The sequence below is a fragment of the Ceratotherium simum genome, chromosome 6 (genome assembly GCF_057802395.1).
Source record: "Ceratotherium simum simum isolate JZ-2026a chromosome 6, ASM5780239v1, whole genome shotgun sequence".
NCBI classification, from domain to species: domain Eukaryota; kingdom Metazoa; phylum Chordata; class Mammalia; order Perissodactyla; family Rhinocerotidae; genus Ceratotherium; species Ceratotherium simum.
The window spans coordinates 62,917,044-62,930,213 of NC_141905.1; the positions used below are offsets into that span (position 1 = coordinate 62,917,044).

The 13,170-nt window shown below is 44.4% G+C and overlaps 1 protein-coding gene across 4 annotated transcripts in view; it reads left to right on the forward strand.

Moving 5' to 3' along the window:
* Positions 1 to 3,704: 3,704 nt before the first annotated feature.
* WBP1L (WW domain binding protein 1 like) overlaps positions 3,705 to 13,170 on the forward strand; it is a 61,093-nt gene continuing 51,627 nt past the window's right edge. For 2 of the 4 annotated variants that reach the window (XM_087432526.1, XM_087432527.1), the window contains exon 1: positions 3,705 to 3,867. Coding sequence is in view for 1 of the 4 variants with exons in the window: in XM_004428017.3 (XP_004428074.1) it covers positions 3,778 to 3,867 (90 nt within the window). In the remaining 3 variants the exon portion in view is untranslated. The remainder of the gene's footprint in view (positions 3,868 to 13,170) is intronic. The other 2 variants (XM_087432531.1, XM_004428017.3) reach the window with 1 other exon arrangement.

Consider the following 13,170-nt stretch of genomic DNA (forward strand, 5'->3'; position numbering starts at 1 on the left):
CCTTGGTATGGAGGTGGGTATCACAACTATAAGGGGAACCTGTCTGATGCCCGGAGGCCATTGTTCATTTCCCTTATTATGGAAGAGAAATCCGCCTGTCTTTGCTGGAAGGTCCAGAGGACTACCAGCATAGCAGCCGTATTGCTCCAGAGCAGGAATTGGTAAACAATGGCCTAAGGGCCCAAATCCCCTGCTACCTGTTTTTGTGTGCCTGGGAACTAAGAATTGTTTTTACATTTTTAAAGAAAAAAATGAAAAAAGTAAAAAAGCAAAATACGTAACAGAAGAATATGTATCAGAGACCCTATGTATGTGGCATGCAAAGCCTAAAATATTTACTCTGGCCTTTTACACAAAAAGTTTCCCCTGGAGTAACGGTTCTTAAGAACATACATCAGGATCACCTGGAGGGTTTGTTAAAACACAGATTGTCGGGGCTCGCCCAGTGGCGTAGTGGTTCACACACTCTGCTTTGGCAGCCCTGGGTTCATGGATTCGGATCCCAGGCGCAGACCTAGGCACCGCTTATCAAGCCATGCTGTGGCAGGCATCCCACGTATAAAAAGTAGAGGAAGATGGGCATGGATGTTAGCTCAGGGCCAATCTTCCTCAGCAAAAAGAGGAGGATTGGCAACAGATGTTAGCTGAGGGCTAATCATCCTCCCCCCCCCCCAAAAAAAAAACCACACACAGATTGTAGGGCCCATCTCCAGAATTTCTAATTGTGTAGGTCTGGATGGAGCTTGAGAATTTGCATTTCTGGTAATTTCCCAGTGATGCTGATTCTGTTGGTCTGGGGGCTGCACTAGAAGGACCACTGATCTAAAGAGAAAAGGCCTCTTCCCTGAGGCTAAGGTACTGGCTGCAGTTTGATTTTTCCCCCTATTTTTAAAAAATATAATTATATAATTATAATAAATATATAAAAAATAAAATATAATTGATATAAATTCATCCTTTTAAAGAGTATAATTTAATGAGTTTTAGTATACTCACAAAATTGTGCAACCAACATCACTAATTCTAGAACATTCTCATCCCCAAAAGAAACCATACTCATTAGCAATCATTCCCCATTTTCTTCATGCCCCTGCCCCAGCCCCTTGCCCTCAGTCCCCCCTAATCTACTTTCTGTCTCTATAGATTTGCCTATTCTGGACATTTTCTATAAATTGAATCACACAGTATGTGGCCTTCTGTGTCCAGTTTCTTTCACTTAGCACAGTGTTCTCAAAAGTTCATCTGTGCCGTAACGTGCAATTTGATTTTAGCCGATGTCTGAACAGAAAAGTCAGTGTCTTTGAGCTAGCTTTCTTAGGCTAGGGGATCTAGCTTCAGCTTTGCCTATTTCCAAAGGCAAATAGGAAAAACATTACCAGAGCTCAGAAGCAATTCCGCACTGATGTTCTTTCAAGAATGGACAACCTTCCCCTTTCCTTCCCAGCTCCGTAAGCCTCCTGGCATTCCTCCTTCTTTCATAGACAATTACTCTTTTGGAAAAGTATGTATTGGCTACAGTTCAGAGGCACTATTTAAAAGTGTTCACTCAAACTGCATCTCAGCTCCATTTTGTAAGGCCTCTCTGCTTTCTTTGAGTGGGCTCCTGTGGGATGTGGAAAGAGAGGTGGTTAGGGTGACAAAAACGCCTTGGTGTGGGCAGTGTGAATCCAGACTGTGCAGGGTTTAGTGTTTGTCCTGTTCAGTAGCTTGGTTTGAGCTCTCAGGTAAAGGGAGAAAGTCCTCCTTTATATGGAGGATTTGTAACTCCTTGAGGCCAAGATTGAGACCCTCTCCTATGAAAATAATTGGTCCCTTGCTTAGTACTCAATCTTTACTTCTCCCATAGGGAGCTTGATTTGTGGGATGGATGAATTTCTAAGAAACTCGAGATTGGGAAAAATACTTGTCACCTTTTGCAGCACTTGGGAAAACAGGATCAAGGTAGAGGCAGAACTATGGACATTCTTAAACTGGGGCAAAACCGATTTCTTCACTCTTACCTGTTTCGCACTTTGCCACCATTTAAGCCAAGAACAAACTCCCTCTGGACTCAGCTATGGGCTAGGCTGGGCCAGCCTGTACAATGCTTTGGCAGGTTTTTGCCAGGAAATCGGCAGCTACAGGCAGCTGGCTTCTCTGCCATGGGTCTTCATTTGATTGTTCATTTTGCCAACATTGATTGAGCTCATGGTTGGGCCCTATACAGGATGTTGTAGGGATTTCTTAAAAAATGAATAAGACTTGGTGTGCCATACAAGAAGCAAATTGAGTAAGAGGGGTCAGCCAGGCAGATATCATAGATTAGATACACTGTGTGGCAAGTGTTACGTGAATCCAGAAGAAGAAACAAGGGATTGGGAACTAGGAGTTTGTAAACAAGGAACAGTATGTGTAATGTGTAAATGAAATTAAGTGTATTACAGCACAGTGCATTGGGGATCTCTTAAGTGTTCAGTGTGAGCAGAATATGTGGGGAAATGTAGTGGCAGAAGGTGAGATAAAGAGAAGTATGCAGGGACCAGGACACAGCAAGGATCATATTGAGAAATTTGGACTATAGATCCTGTAGGTAGTTGAAGTATTTAAGGAGGGAAAGTTGTGAGGCAATAATGTTTGGTTTTATGTGGTAGAGCACCCTTGCTGTGGTGTGTGAAAGGAATTGGAAAGGCAAGAATTGGCAACTGGAAGGGCAGCAGGGAGACCATTTGTGTTCAGCCAGAAGATGAGCACACGGATTGAAGCAATGGGGGAGGAATTCAGAGCTATTTCTTTTTTTTTTTTTTTTTTTTTTTTTTTTTTTTAAAGATTTTATTTATTCAGTTTTTTCCCCCCAAAGCCCCAGTAGATAGCTGTATGTCATAGGTTCACATCCTTCCAGTTGCTGTACGTGGGACTCGGCCTCACGTTGGACGGAGAAGCGGTGCCTCGGGGCGCTCCCGGGATCCGAACCCGGGCCGCCAGCATCAGAGCGCGCACACTTAACCGCTAAGCCACGGAGCCGGCCCATCAGAGCTATTTCTGAAGTAGAGTCGATAGAATTTTGTCCCTGGAACTTATTGGGTGACAAAACATTGTGCCTCAGGTAAACGTACTACCTCATAGGTAATTCAAATTGGCCTAAGCTACTGCTTGGGCAGTTCGAGACCACGAGAGGGACCTTGGTACTACCGCTGTGCTTCAAGACAAAAAAATCAAAAGACTGTTAGACTGCAGTTGTTTTCTTCTTAAGGAGAGCCAGGTTAGCTTCGAAAAATAACTTATTTGCTAACATGCTTTAGAATCACCATACCCCTTCCCTTTCCTAAACTGTGGAAATTTAATACTTCCGCCACATTCAAGATGGCTGCATCCGAATTAGACTTTTCAATACCGTACACGTTCTAGATGGCCCCGCCCCCCGATCGGGGCTACTTCCGCCACTCTCTGAGCAGTGGGACGCATTTACACGGCCGCACCGCTCAAGATGGCCCGGCTTCCTCCTACTTTTCATTGGCCGGATCCCTCTGATCTTCCGTCTCCATGAGGGGGCGGGACTTCGATTTGATCGACGGCTATTTTGTTCAATGGACGAAGGGCAGGACCAATGAAGCGCTGGAACTGGAGAACCTCCCCGGTGTCTGGGAGGGTGTTTGGGCTGGGGCGGGGTGGAGCAGAGCCGGAAGCGGGAGGGGAGAGTGAAACAGGAAAAGAAGGGAAGGAGGAAGAAGAGGGAAGAGGAGGAGAGGGAGGAGGAGGGAGGTGGCGGCGCCGTGGCGGAGGAGCAGGAGCAGGAGGGGGATGGAGAGGAGAAGGCTCCTGGGTGGCATGGCGCTCCTGCTCCTCCAGGCGCTGCCCGGCCCCCTGTCAGCCAGGGCTGAACCCCCGCAGGTAAGGGGGAGGGGGCGTCCGGGCCAGACTGGGGTCCTGGGGGTCGTCGAGGCCTGGCTGGAGGGACCTGGAGGCGGCTTTGCTGCCTGGCTGGAGGGGTTGAGGGAGTGTTGTTGCCAACAGTTGAGGGGTCCCGAGAGGGACACCCATGCGTGGAGTGGACAGGATCTAAGGGGGCGTCGGTGGTTAGCTGAGGGACACCTGTGACGGTTTTGGCGTCAGGGAGGTGGCAGGGAGAGGCATGGTGCTAAGCGAGTGAAGGGCCTTTGAGACGGCAGTAAGGTGGGCTGGGATGACGGTGACTGGATAGTGGTGCCCAGCTGGGGCGTGTGGGGCGCATTCGTGTGCCCCCGTGGAGCAGGTCTTCAAGGCAGCCATGCCGGGTGTACGTCTGTGCGGGTAGGGGTACTTGGGCTGTTGAGCTGGCCTGAGAGGGCGGAAGGGATGAGAAGATATTTATTTCAGGCTGGACAGGGGAGGGTCTGAGGGCGTCTTGGCCCCATTTTTAATGGTGTTGGAGGCAGGACTCTTGGAGGCCAGGTGGGAAGTAGACCGGGAACCCTCAGGAGGAGGGCACACTGGAGCTATAACAAGCTCTTGCTGTTAGGCTGGCTGGCCTGGAAGAGCAAGTCACTGGTGCTGATCTGGGCCAGCTCAGGGCTTTTGAGCAAAGGGTAGTGCTGATGCCAACACGGGCAGCGAATGGAGCACCCCAGCTTTTCTTGCTGGGTGGCTTGCTTTTTATCCAAGCAGAGGAGCCTGCTTATGCTGATTCCAGCTGCAGCTGGCATTTCGAAACCCTAATGGGAGCGTTACTCCTGGTGCCAAGTTGGGTGGGGTGCAGTAGGGGGAATCACCCCTCCTTCCCTTGCATTTGGCAAGGCTTTCCCATTCTGTTTTCTTCACTTTCTGTTCCCTTCCCTGTCTTTTTAGAAACACACACACACACACAACTCCCCCCGCCCCAATGGCAGAGTCTATACAGCTTAGCACCTGAACTTTGTGTTGTGATCAAGAATAGAAACAGAGTGCCAGCATACTTACCTTTTCCCTAGGAGCTTATGGGCTGCCTTTTCACATATGCATCTGGTTTTGCCCATTAATATTCTCTATTTTAAAAATTAACTTTTTAAATGAGATGAAATGCATATAACATAAACCATTTTTTTTTTTTAAAGATTTTATTTATTTTATTTTTCCCCCCAAAGCCCCAGGGGATAGTTGTGTGTCGTAGCTGCACATCCTTCTAGTTGCTGTATGTGGGACTCGGCCTCAGGATGAACGGAGAAGTGGTGCCTCCATGCGCACCCGGGATCCAAACCCGGGCCACCAGCATCGCAGTGCGCGCACTTAACCACCAAGCCACAGGGCCGGCCCTAACATAAACCATTTTAAAGTGAGCAATTCAGTGGCATTTAGTACATTCACAGTTTTGTGCAACCACCACCTCTGTCTACTTCCAAAACATTTTCATCACCCCAAAAGAAAACCCCCTACCCATTAGCAGTTCCTCCCTGTTCTCCTCTTCCCCCAGCCCCTGGCAAACACCAATCTGCTTTCTGTCTCTATGGATTTACCTCTTCAGGATATTTCATATAAATGGAATCCTGCAATGTGTGACCTATTGTGTCTGGCTTCTTTTCCTTAGCATAATGTTTTTAAGGTTCATCCACATTATAGCATGTACCAGTACTTCATTCCTTTTTGTGGCCGAATAATATTCCATTGTATGGCTATACCCCAACTTGTTTATTCATTTATCTGTTGAAGTATCCTCTGTTGAAGTATCCTCTGTTTTTTCACCAGAATATATTTTGTATATTAGAAATAACATGAAAGGAAGAGAGCTCATTTTCTGGTGTGATGTATTCTCTTTTCTGGGGCTGGATCCTTCGGTTTTAGGCTTTTGTTGGGGTTCTTTGTCTTCCCAGTTAGAATCATAAACTGGCAGGAGAAACACATTTTCTTTGTGTATTAGAAAAGTTATGTCTCAGGACTGGTGAAGTTAAGAAGTATAGATGTTGACAGAACAATATATAGACCAAACTGTTGCTTTTCCTTTGCACCTATTTCTGTAAGTATCTCTAAAGGCTGTTCCCAATAACCAGTAAATAACATCGTTAGAGGGTTGGTTTAGGAACGTTGGAGCCTTCGGAGGTGGGTGCTTTACCCCGGTGGAGAGCAGTGGTGGGCCTCCGAGTCAACGGTGGGAACCAGATCCATTTCTTTAGCAGGAGGAAGGATGGAAAGTGGAGGTTTGTTACTAGGTCACGGAAGCCTGGGAGGTGGCGAGAAGATGTGGGAGGGGATCTTCAATGTCATGCCCTGATTGCAGTTTGTCCATCTCAGGCCACTTTCTTATCATTTCTCTGGCACTTCCAATACTTATTTTGGGGACAGGGTTGCTTTTGTATTTTGTTGCGTTTGGATAGATGCTAGTACTAACCAGCAGCTATTATGTGGTTACAGTTCCTGCAGAGAAGGGAAAGTTTTTATAATGAGTAGTCTCCCTCTTCGTGACCCTTCCCTCGTATGCTCCCACCCCCACCTCATTACCCTTGTCTCTTTCTGTCGGGGAGGACTAGATACCTATAGTGAGATTTGTGTTTTGAATTTTAACCTTTGGAATGAAAGTTACTATTAATTATTAACTCTGAATCTACCCCAATTGAGTCAGTTTGGGTTTTGTTTTGTTTTGTTTTTTGTTGATTTTTGGCTGGTAGAAATCAGTAAAAAAGAAAAGATCAGAGACCATTTTGGCATAAGATGACCTTCAGATGCCCAATGTCGTTTCAGCAAGTGGCTTCTAGCTACCTCTGAAGTGAGGAGGACTCCTGTACTCATTCCATATTGAAAATGCTATGGACACCACATTGCATCTTTTTCCCTTGAAATGCCTCTATCACATACAATCTTTTTTTACATATGCATTTAATATCAGAAACTTTAATATTAGGTGGCTTGCTTTCCCTCTTACCAGCTCTGCTCTGAAACAGTCATTTCTTGCCATGTTGGCCCAGGAAAGTTCATCTGCTTAGCTCACTTCTGTGATCAGAAACTTAGATTTAACTCTCCTATGGGTCACTGCGACTCAGATGTGAGTCCTTGAATCCTTAAGGAATAAAAAAGCAGTAAGGCCTTGGCATTTGTCTCTTCAAGTTAAATTATGTTTGGGACACATAGAGTTTCTTTCTTTCTATTGTTGGTTAGATTGACCAGAAAAATCTGACTATATTATTTAAAATAAAGTTTTAGTAGAAATGTCTTTTTTTCATAAAGTGACTCAGCCCGTGGTCTGGGCATAAATCTCCTTACCTTTCCTCTGCCATGCTTAAAACTTTGAGTTGGATGGGGGCCCTAGTTCCTGCTGTTTTTTCTCACCACACCCCTCGATGGTATACCCCTTGCCCCTCCACCCCACCTTTCCTCCCCTCCCTTGCCCCAGGTTTAGTCCAGAAACCCTACTCCACTCTTTCTTAAATACGGCATTTAAGTGCAATCATGCGATCGCCATCGTTCCTTCCTGTGGGATAGTGAGATATGAGACTTCCAGATTCTAATCCCCGTTCCCTCATTTTCTTAGTCTGTTTTATACACCAAAGTGAGCCATTGTCTAAAATCAACACCTTGAGTTTGTGTAAGTCCTTTCAGGAGAATTCAGCAAACATTTCCTGAAATGGCCACTCTTTGCAGCACGCTATTGTTATTGCTAGGCACTGGGAACCCTCAAATGAGTAACAGAATTCCTGTCCTCAAGGACCTGGTAATCTTGTGGGAAAGACGGATAACACACACAATGATTTGTAATCCAGAGGGATCAACGCTGTAATGGAAGCGCAAACAGAGGGCACTGGGAGCAATTGATTCTCTTAGGGCCAGGGGAAGGTGGGGATTTAGGGAAAGCTTCATAGAGGAAGAGACATTTGGATGGGGCTTTAAAGGTGGATAAGGATAAGTAGAGTGGATGTCTATGGACCAGGAAGAGGGACAGTCTATTCCAGTATGAAGCAGTGAAAATGGAGCATGCGTTTGGAGGTGACACATAGTCTGTAGCAGAAGCTTCATATGTGGGTGTATAGAGGAGTGTGAAAGCAGGTGCGACTTGAAAGGCGGACTGTGGTCAGATGGTGAGGAGGCCTTTTTATCCATTCATCGAAGTAGTGCTGTCCAGTAGAACTTTCTGATGTTGGAAATGATCTGTATCTGTGCTATCCATTTTGGTAGCCACTTAGCCACATGTGGCTATTGAACACTTGAATTGTCGCTAGGATAACTGAGGAACTGAATTTTTAATGACATTTGATTTTTATTTATTTATTTTTTTTGGTGAGGAAGATTAGCCCTGAGCTAACATCTGTCGCCAATCCTCCTCTTTTTTTTGGCTGAAGAAGACTGGCCCTGGGCTAACATCCTTGCCTATCTTCCTCCACTTTATATGGGACGCCGCCACAGCATGGCTTGACAAGCGGTGCATCAGTGCGTGCCCTGGATCCAAACCCCAGGTCGCCACAGTGGAATGCGTGCACTTAACCGCTACGCCACCAGGCCTCACTGACATTTGATTTTTTATATCAGCTTTATTGAGATGTAATTAACATGCCAAAAGATTCACCCCTTTTTTTTAATAATTTTATTTATTTATTTATTTTCCCCCCAAAGCCCCAGTAGATAGTTGTATGTCATAGTTGCACATCCTTCTAGTTGCTGTATGTGGGATGCAGCCTCAGCATGGCCAGACAAGTGGTGCGTCGGTGCGCGCCTGGGATCCAAACCCGGGCCGCCAGCAGCGGAGTGCGCGCACTTAACCGCTAAGCCGCGGGGCCGGCCCAAGATTCACCCTTTTAAAGTGTACATAAAATGGCTTTTTAGTAAGTCACAGAATTGTGTGACCATCACCACTATCTAATTTCAGAACATTTTCATCACCCCAGAAAGAAACCCCATAGCCGTTAGCAGTACCTCCCCATTCCACCCCTTCTTCCCCCAGCCCCTGGCAACCACTAATCTACTTTCTGTCTCTATGGATTTGCCTGTTCTGAGCATTCCACATAAATGCAATCATACGCTATATGGTCCTTTGTGACAGGCCTTCTTTCACTTAGCATAATGTTTTCAAGATTCATCCATGTTGATATATCAGTATATCACTGCATGTATCAGTATTTTATTCCTTTTTATGGCCAATTAAAATTCAGTTCTATAAATCTTCCCCGTTTTATTTATCCATTCATCAATTGATGGACATTTCCACTTTGGGGCTATTGTGAATAATGCTGCTGTGAACATGTGTGTACAAGTTTTTGTGTAGACATATGTTTTCGTTTCTATTAGGTGTATACCTGGCAGTGGAATTGCTGGGTCATATGGTAACTCTATGTGTAACCTTTTGAGGAACTGCCAGACTATTTTTCAAAGGGGTACCATATTTAATTTTAATTAATTTAAATTAAGTAGCTACATTTACTTAATTATGTACATATTTAATTCCATACTTCCACAGTCATGTGGCTACTGACTACATTTTTTTTTTTTTAGTTTTTTTAATTTATTTATTTTTCCCCCCAAAGCCCCAGTAGATAGTTGTATGTCATAGCTGCACATCCTTCTAGTTGCTGTATGTGGGACGTGGCCTCAGCATGGCCGGAGAAGCAGTGTGTCAGTGCGTGCCCAGGATCCTAACCTGGGCCGCCGGCAGCGAGCGCGCGCACTTAACCGCTAAGCCACAGGGCTGGCCCCTGACTACATTTTAAATGATCAGATCTAACAGCTTTCCAGCGTGGGAGCGAGTTATAGTCTAACATAGTGGTGAGGTCATGGGCTTTGGGCACAGACCACCTGAGTTCCAAACCTGACTCCTCCACTTATTGTCCTTGAACAAGTTACTTAACCTCTTTGTGCCTCAGTTTCCTCGTCTATAAAGTGGGAATAATAATAGTACATGCCTTATAGGTTTGTCATGAGATTAAGGCATATGTAAAGCTCTTGGAATATACTTAATGGTTATTAAATATAATAATAATTATCACTACTGTTATTATTGGTGGTCCTCAGAGTGCGTTGTGGTTGGTAAGTTAGTGTCAACTCCCAAACTAAGTTCAGAAACTGAGATTAGGGGAGTTAACAGGACTTGCTTGATTCTGTTCTATATCTGAGTTTAGGTTTGTCCTTGTGATCTTTTCGCTATGTAGGTAACTTTTTATGGTGAACCTGTGTGTTTAGAATAATGGCTCTCAATTGGGGACAGTTTTGCACCTTCCAGAGGACATTTGTCAGTGTCTGGAAACATTTTTGGTTGTCACAACTCAGGAGTGCTGCTGGCATCCGGTGGGTGAAGGCCAGGGATGCTGCTAAACATCCTACAATGCTCGGGACAGCCCCTCACAACAAAGAATTGTCCAGCCCAAATGTCAGTGGAGCTGAGGGGTAGAAACCCTGGCTTAGTGGTGCCTGCTGTCCCCTCACCAGCTCCTGCTCATTATCACAGGGTTTGAGGTCAGCCTTCCTAGGAAGAGAGAACATAGCAAAGTGAAGTGTATGAAATAACCCCCGACAACAAATTTTAGGTGTGGTAATTTAAAGCTTTAATATCCTGAATCTCGATTACTCTCAGGTTCGTGGAGGTATGTTACCAGTCAGTGCTGCTACGTCAGCCAACATCAAACATTTTGGGAAAAGCACATTTTTTTAGTCTGTGGTTCAGTAAGCAGGTGAGCCCCCCTCATTCACCCAGTCTTGAACTTTCGTTCCTCCTGCTTTGCTCTGCCCTTGTGGTTTCATTTTAAGAACTTGTTTGTTTTCACCCAGTGAAAGCCTGATGGCCGGTTCCTTTCTTTTCTCAGAGCCCTCCATGGTCCCATAACCAATCTGAACTGAGTCATGTTCTTAAAACTTTTTCCTTTCCTCATTCCAGGTCTTGGCTCCGCTCTCATTTTCAGCCTCATGAACATTAGTTTATTCTCACACATGCTCAGCCAGCAGAAACCATTAGGGGGTTCTCAGGGTCACCACGAGGGAAGCTGACTGTCCTGGACCTCAGGGGGCTGTGTCTAGAGGAGAGCCCTCTCTTTCGGGCCCCAAGATGCAGTTCATCTGTGGGTGTTGGGCACTAGCCAGCAACTCTTTATGGATGCTGTAGGTATCTTAGATGGCTTTGGATTCAACATTCCAACTGCCTTTTGAATGCCTGGCATACGCCTGAGAGGGCCTCTTTCTTTCCTGCTTTAAGTTGTTGGACTAATGCTTGAGGGATCATCAGGATCCAGGTGGTGCAATGACGTGGGTTCATTCCTTGCCCTACAACTCCGGTCATGGGCACCACTGGGGCCACCAGTCCCACTATGACTGCATAGACAGTAGGAGCAGACACTGAGTGACAGGGAGCAGTGACAGCAGGTCTTGGTGACCTGTCTACTGAGTGGCATACAACAGACAGACTGAGATCTGGCTGCAGGCACCTCCATTTTGGACCATCCTTTGCAGTTCCACTAGGTGGGGCAAAATTTGGCCAAAAAACCACGTGCAATGTGGAGACCGCAAACAAAGAAATACAAATAAATCCAGTACATTACAACCTGGGAGGTAAGGAAGGGGAAACAACTCTCATCCTATTGAATTCTGCAGCTTGTTGATACAATTGTGGGCTTTCCTAGTGTGGGAAGTAAAGTAGGTCATCCTCTCCGACTTGCGGATCACCAGTCTTGCATGGCCTGGGTTTTTGGGACACTTTTGCTTACTCAGCTACATTCCCATAGCTTTGATTTATTTACTTTTGGTTTTCTTCTTTCCGTACTTTCTTCTATGGGAAAACAGATGAGCTGTGTATCTTCTGTTCCTGGTGCCATCATCGCCCTTATAGTGCCATAGCTAAGTTTTGATTCACCATTTTAGGTGTTTTAAAAAATTTAATTTAAACTTGTTTTGGAAGAGGTAAAAGTGAATGTAAGACGTTGCAAGCATATTTGTGGCTTGGAAGGATGGGTCCTAGAGTGAAGTTATAAAAACACGTCTGTTTTGATTTTTAAATATAGAGCAAGACAGATCTTATGTTGTAAAACAGTCTTATTACATATTCTTGCAGATCAGAGGCATGTGTTCATGGAGAAAAGAGTTGTTTTTCAAAATTCTACATGCTGCTTTTTTGTTCCTCATTTCCTAAATTATCTTCCTCATCTAAAATTCCATCTGCAGTTTCACTCCAGTTGTGTTAAAAACCAAACAAACACAGAAACAACCAGAAAAATTCAGCTTAGTTTATCGATCAGATCTAAATATTTTTCCCCCTTAGTGGTTTATTTGGGAGAGAGAGTTAATATTTGGCTTTCTACGTTGGGATGTTGGAGCGTTGTAGCTCTTTGGGACTTGAATATAGAGTTGAGTAGTGTGAGAAGTTTATCCTGTGTACTTCTTTCTTTTTTTCTTGAGTCCTTTGTCTTTAAATATGCAAATCCCCTTGCTGCATTTGCAGGGGGTTGGGGGGAGCAGAAACCCTGCACCAGTATGATTTGGCACAAGGTCCACTACGGCTCTCTTTCCATTTTCCTTCCTTAGACGTGATTGCTGCTTTTTTTTGAGCTTTAAGGTACCTTTTACCTTTTCTTTTCACATCAGTTTTTAATTATACAAAAATAACACATGCACGTAACAATGGGAAATAATGCAGAAATACAAAAGCTCTTAGAGTAAAAAGTGAAAGTTTGTGGTTTGGTGTATATTTTTGGTGGCTTTTCTGCTTGTGCTGCATATTTATAGATTTAGTAATATAATTCGTATATATATATATAAACTATATATAAACGTAAAATTGTTGGTATAGGTAGGGTTCTTTGTTTTCTTTCATTTGTTTTTATAACAAAAACGGGATAATTTATATTTGGTACTTTACAACATGCACTTTTTTTAACCTTGGTGAATTGTAGATTTCTTTCCATATTGCATATGTACCTCTGATTTTTTAAATGCCTGTGTGTTATTGCTTTAGACCATGATTTATTTAGACACACCTCCATAAATGAACATATGTTGTGTCCAAGTTTTTGCCCTTTCACACTGTGCTACAGTGAACATTGTTGTACTTATTTCTTTCTGCAGTTTGTGCTAGATTTTTAGAAGTGGAATTGGGGATTGTGGGCTTTTAGGGCAGGTACATTTGAAATTTGGGGTCAGTAGTGCCAAGTTGCTCTCCAGAGTAGTTGTATCAGTTTACATTCCCATCAGTAGGGTATGCCAGGGCTCATGTCCCCACATACGTGTCAGCAACATTTCTTCACCTATACCCTCTGCTTACTCTTGAAGATGGCCTTTTGA